The sequence below is a fragment of the Sinocyclocheilus anshuiensis genome, unplaced genomic scaffold, assembly GCF_001515605.1.
Source record: "Sinocyclocheilus anshuiensis isolate Anshui unplaced genomic scaffold, SAMN03320099.WGS_v1.1 scaffold776, whole genome shotgun sequence".
Lineage (NCBI taxonomy): Eukaryota > Metazoa > Chordata > Actinopteri > Cypriniformes > Cyprinidae > Sinocyclocheilus > Sinocyclocheilus anshuiensis.
The window spans coordinates 613,853-620,034 of NW_015555808.1; the positions used below are offsets into that span (position 1 = coordinate 613,853).

The window sequence follows — 6,182 nt, forward strand, 5'->3', positions numbered from 1 at the left end:
GAGAGGATCACATGGCCCTGCTGATGGGTAATGTGATCCTCTGGTGTCTTCTCATTACAACACTGCTGGGGGGTTTTGTGGGTGTGTGTATTTGTGTACACAGAGAGAGAAGGAAACTCAAACGAGCTGCAGACGAACAAAACCATACTGAATGAACCTGTATTTACTTCGAATAACAACAAGTTTTGTGTTCAAAATGCTACAAAAGAATAATGGGCTTGAGTTAACAATTCTCCTTTTGAAAAAAATCTAAATGTAACTTTGCTTTCTCACTGTTTTGTCTTATTACGTATGATTCACCAGTGTAAAAAATTCTTCTGTAAAAAATGTTTGCTTTACTTAACAAAATGTAAAGATTTTCACCAACCAGTAACAACGTTGCTGCTGATGATACCAAGGCCTCAATTAATATGAACCTATTTGCAGCCTACTGTTCGTGAGCCAAATCATTTATTATTGCTTGGACAAAATGCTGCAGATTTCTTTGTCAAATTGAAATGTCGAATAGCAAAACTAAATTGAAATTTTAAAATAAACAACAAATCAAATAAATAAATAATACAAATAAAAGAAATATCTTCATTGAAATTGAAATACACTTTAAATACACTTTATTCATATGAACAAAGGCTTTGCTTGTGCTCTTTCCAATTACAATTAAAGGCAACCACTGTATTAATCACGATCCAAACAAAGATGCTGCATAAATGCAGCATGAGCAGTTATTTTATGTTCTGACTTTAGCTTTGTGAAACTATACTACATAAAACATCTGCACAAAACAAAAACAGTAGATGGGCTGAATGAGAATGCAATTTCACTCTCTGACAACAGGTGACGCTTATGGAACAACAGCGATACAGCGTTTCCTTGGTTACCACTGTAAATAAAGCAGCACTGCACTTATGAACACTACTATACTATGTATAATACAGAGGCAAGATGAAAAGAACATTCCATCTAAACTATCCTAAAGACAGTCAGTTCCCCTCAGAGATACATTCATATGAAATCCCACTCCCAAATGTATCGCGATTAATTTAACATCTCAACCGATTTGAATGTGACGATTTGTGACAACCGGTGTATCGTTACATCCCAATTGAGGAACAGCCTAACTGTTTGTGGACCACTGGAGTTTTTGATTTATAGATGAGAATGCTTGTGTTATGGAATACCAGCATATTGTGCTAGTGATTGTCTTTGAAAGGCAGATGGCAAAGCAGTGAAGCCGTTCCAGTACGTTGCGTTGTGTTGTTGGACACACATGGCTCAACAGATCTGTGGTATGTGCTCTTGGCTGACTTGGCAGCTTGAGCGATACCCAACAGCAAAAAGGCACAGGCACACTGTTTACTGACAAGTGTGATGATAATGATTAATTTAAAGGGTGGTTGCAAAAAATAAAGCATCATTTCCTCATTTTAGCAACCTCAAGGCAACATGAATTCAAAATTAGCATTAGAAAGGAGAACAGCAGTCATGCTAATCTCTTTTTGTTTTGTTTGTACTGTATTTTGTAAATAAAAATCATGGATACCCTAAAAGAAATACAACTAAGTTTACAGATGTGATTGATGGCATTAAAGGGGTCATATGATGCGATTTCAAGTTTTCCTTTCTCTTTGGAGTGTTACAAGCTGTTCGTGAATAGATAATCAAAAAGTAGTATTTTTTTGTCCATAGTTGCAGATGGGTCCTGGTGTGAACCCTGCTGATACACTTACAGCCTGGTGACTCCTCGTGGCAGCAACTGCCGCATCATGTGTTGCCATGCCGCAGTGAGCACAGATCACTTACATAAGACCACAGAAGAGATCAGGCAGAGACAAGGAAAGGCCCAAGGGGAAGGCCAGTCTAGCTGAGTGTCTGCTGACCAACTTCAGAATCAGAATCAAAAAGAACTTTATTGCCAGGTATGTTTACACATACGAGGAATTTGTTTTGGTGATAGAAGCTTCCACAGCACAAAGAGATTACAGTGACAATACACAGTGAAATATTGGGTGGTGTGTACTGCTGAATGTTCAGCAATTCGTCCCTGGTGAAACTGATTGTGGGAATATAGCTAAAAACGGGACAAACTAACAAAAACATTAAAACAACTGGAGAGCTCCACACCGAGGCGGCCATCCGCGGCGCCATGTTGTAAGCAGATACAATCACTCCCCTGCAACATCATGGAAAGAGAAGGTTTTTGTTCGACTTGAGATGTTCGGCTTTTTATATTAATGTTATTAGAGTTCGGGTTGTCCATATTTTTGAACTAAATTTTTTGACATTGTGTAGTTGGTCATTGCTTGGGTGTTTTTATTGGTTCTTGCACATGCGGACATTGTTGCCACAATGCTAGAGTGTTATGGATGGTTGCTAGGGTGTTGCTATGCAGCTTCTAAGTCTAAGGCCGCGTGTCCACCAAAGCGTTTTTCCCTAAGGCTAGCATTTTTTTTTTCAATTGTTTTCAATGGGAGCGCCGCGTTTTTTAAAACGCCAGGAGCATGCCGAGCGCTGAGCGTCTTTTTCACGTTGAGCGCTCGGGCGTTATTTCTCATCACAGAGAGTTGAACAATGTTCAACTTTGCGTAAAACGCATCGCTTATCACTGTCACTTTTTAGTCAGCTGACTAAAAGCTGTCGGTTCTGAGAATATACTCACAAATATTAACTGTCATATATCTTAATAGAGTCTTAACTGGTTGTTAAGGGCAGCTTCTTATTGACCTAAAGTAAGTCATTAGCTGATCGATTTTCAGGAAGTAAGCAAAACTAAACTTACTGAAAGCTCTGATTGGATTTGGAAAAATCAATAGTACACACCAAGTTAAAAACCTTGGGGAGGATTTGGTATTTTTCATGAAACACTTTGGTATCCTCCGGAATTTTAACACTGATAAAAATCTATTTGCCATTTAATTATTACTTCATTAACGAGCAGCTGCTATTTTTTGACTTGAAATTTTTTGACTGATTTCACCCAACCTGTCGTGTTTAAACCCATCACAAATGAACGTTAGCGAAATCCTTGACCCTCTGTTGCCAGCTACCTAACCAACGGTCTGACCTCCGTAGAACGGTTCCCCATCAGCTTTAAGACCCAGTTCTCCGGCCACCACTTCCATCACGTGGTGCTGGGCGTTTACTGTAACGGCCGATATGGCACCCTGGGTATGAGTCGACGTGCTGACCTTATGGACAGATCTCTGAGCTTCCGTACGCTCAGCGAGTTGGTGTTTGACTTTGAGGACTCGTACCGCCTCTACCAGCACACCATGAAGAAGATCAAAATTGGCCTGTACGTGCCCCACAATCCGCACGTTTTCCAGCCTGTTGAGTGGAACTATCTGGTGATCAACGCCTGCAAGCAGGGCCGTGAAGACATGCGCAAAGAGCTGGAGAAGCATGGCCGTGACATGAGGATGAAGGTGAGTCCATAGCCTTTTAAGATACAGTGTTATATTTAGTATCATTGATATAATATGGTATTTTTGTTAATATTTTGAATAAAATTTTGTTTTAATTTATTTATATTTATTTAGTCATTTTAGTACTAAATAAGTATGTGTGTGTGTGTATATATAATTATATATATATATATATATAATTATTTCAGTTAATATTTATTTTATTTCCAGTAATGAGAATTGTTTTATGCTTAACGGCTGTTTTCTAAATGTGTTATTGCATTTGCGCTATTTATCTTATTGTGAGCAAACCTATTTTTATTCAATTAATTTTTGATTAAATAAAATTTTTATCAATACCATTACTATATTATTGATATCGTTTATAAGTATATTATTGGTAAATTATAAATATTTTATTGATATTTTATATTTATATTTTTGTTGCCTTATAATTTTGCCAAAATGACATCTTAGGTTTTTGGAACAGAGATTTAATGTCCCTCTCAAAAACTAAGGTAGGTCAGTATGAACTAAATAAGGTCCTGTGGGAGGCGGAGCCACATTACAAGGATCACACTTTTTATACTCTGTTATTTTAAAGTAAACACTTGGAATGTTTTTCCCTGGTTAAATTATGACTGAACCAGGTTCAGGAGAATCTTTATTTGTCCTTGGCCGTTTATGAAGAGCTAGACCAGCATAACAGCTTGACATCATCTGTATGACTGCAACATGGGACATGTTTATCATCTAGACAGTAAAAAGTAGGTCATGTGCTCCCAGTTTCTCACATGCAGTCTTGACTTGTATGGATGACCACAATCAGCTGTGACATAGTTTCCATGAACCACATGAGCAGACAGTGGAAACTGCTCTGGATGTTTAAAAGTAATGTAGGTGTCTTTTTATGGATGTTGAGGAATTTGGGGCTCACTCTTCAAAACATTGCATTTGTGATCTTATTGTGAACGATTCATCCATGCATGCTTCATTTTTGACTTTTTTTTTCATTTTTAACATTTTTTTACTTTGTAATCAAAATGCTATAACTAAAATATATTATTAATATTTTAATAAATATATTATTTATATTTATTTATATAAAGAGAATGTAATTCCAGAGAGTGGAAATTTCACTCTAGATGTTTGAGTGGAATGTAGGCATATTTTTATGGATGCTAAGGAATTTGGGACTCGCTCTTCAAAACCTAAATGTTTTTGCAACTTGTCTTTTATGTTTAGGCTATATGAACATTTCAGAGCATGTGACAGGAATATATATGTATAATATATGTGCATTTTCTGGAACAAAGCCTTTTTGACTAACCAATTACTAAACTAGTCATCTTTGAGTCAAGGACATTACAATTATATGAGTAATGAGTTTGCAGAAATAAAATCTAAATTTATTATTGCAGTCTACCTTGAAGGAGTTTCTTAAGGTACTGAACACCCAGCATCTGGCATCATCAGCATGGAGCCGACAGAGTCATTCATAATGAATTTTAAAAATCAACTTTTAACGACTGAGAACATCTCAATGTCAAGTTGCCTCTCATCACTTGTGCAGCTCATTTGGGGAAAACATGATATATAGAGCGATTGAGTTTGGGAAATCTGTTGTCTAGTAGCATAATGAAGTTAATACTACTACATAATGGTCTATCTGGAACTGTGTTGAACTGGTTTAAATCTTATATTTCAGAACGTTCTCAGTTTGTTTACCTGGGTACTAATAGATCTTAGACTGCGCCTTTGTGTCAGGGTGTCCCTCAGGGGTCAGTTTTGGGACCTGCTCTATTTAGTATTTACATGCTGCCTCTTGGGCAGATTATTCAGAAGTATGGCCTGGGCTATCATTGTTACGCGGACGATACCCAGATTTATATTAGCACTCAGCCTGATTCCACTTCTTCCTTTTTAACTCTTTCTGCCTGTTTGCTGGAATTTAAGGCATGGATGAAACACAACTTTTTAAAACTAAATTGTTCTAAAATGGAAATTGTATTAATTGGCACTCCATCTAATATTACTAAGTTTAGTCATTTTAAACTTTCAGTTGACAATACCCAAATATCTCCTTCTGCTCAGGTGTGTAATTTGGGTGTGATTTTTGATGCGCAGTTGACTTTTAATTCTCACTTCAAAAACATAACTAAAGTTGCTTTTTTCCATCTTCGTAACATGGCTCGCATTAGACCCTTTCTTTCTAGGCCTGATGCTGAGAGGCTTATTCATGCCTTCATCACATCACGGCTCGATTATTGCAATTCTCTCTTTGGGGGTTTACCAGCAAGTTCTGTTAAGAGACTACAATATATTAAAAACTCAGCTGCGCGGGTTTTGACTTATACATCCTCACGCCATCACATTACCCCAGTGCTCCAGCAACTTCATTGGCTCCCAGTTCGATCACGTATTGATTTTAAAACTCTGATTTTAACATACACTGAACAAAATTATAAACGCAACACTTTTGTTTTTGCCCCCATTTTTCATGAGCTGAACTCAAAGATCTAAGACTTTTTCTATGTACACAAAAGGCCAGTGCTTGGGCTGGCTCCAGATTACATTTGTGACTTGGTAACTCTTTCCACACCTTCTCGCTCTCTCCACTCTGCTTGTTGTTTTTCCTTGTATCAGCCTCGTTGTAAATTAAAAACCATGGGGGGGAAGGCTTTTTCCTATAACACGCCTAAGTTATGGAATGCATTACCTGTGTTTATTAGGAATGCTGCTTCCTTGGATTGTTTAAGAAACTTCTTAAGATGTATCTTA

The 6,182-nt window shown here is 37.3% G+C and overlaps 1 protein-coding gene across 1 annotated transcript in view; it reads left to right on the plus strand.

Annotated features, from left to right (window-relative positions):
- The window catches only part of LOC107675075 (vasohibin-2-like), a 31,625-nt gene that overhangs the window by 10,502 nt on the left and 14,941 nt on the right, over positions 1-6,182 (plus strand). Inside the window, exon 5 of the mRNA XM_016469280.1 lies at positions 3,041-3,422. Within this exon, the coding sequence (XP_016324766.1) occupies positions 3,041-3,422 (382 nt within the window). The remainder of the gene's footprint in view (positions 1-3,040; positions 3,423-6,182) is intronic.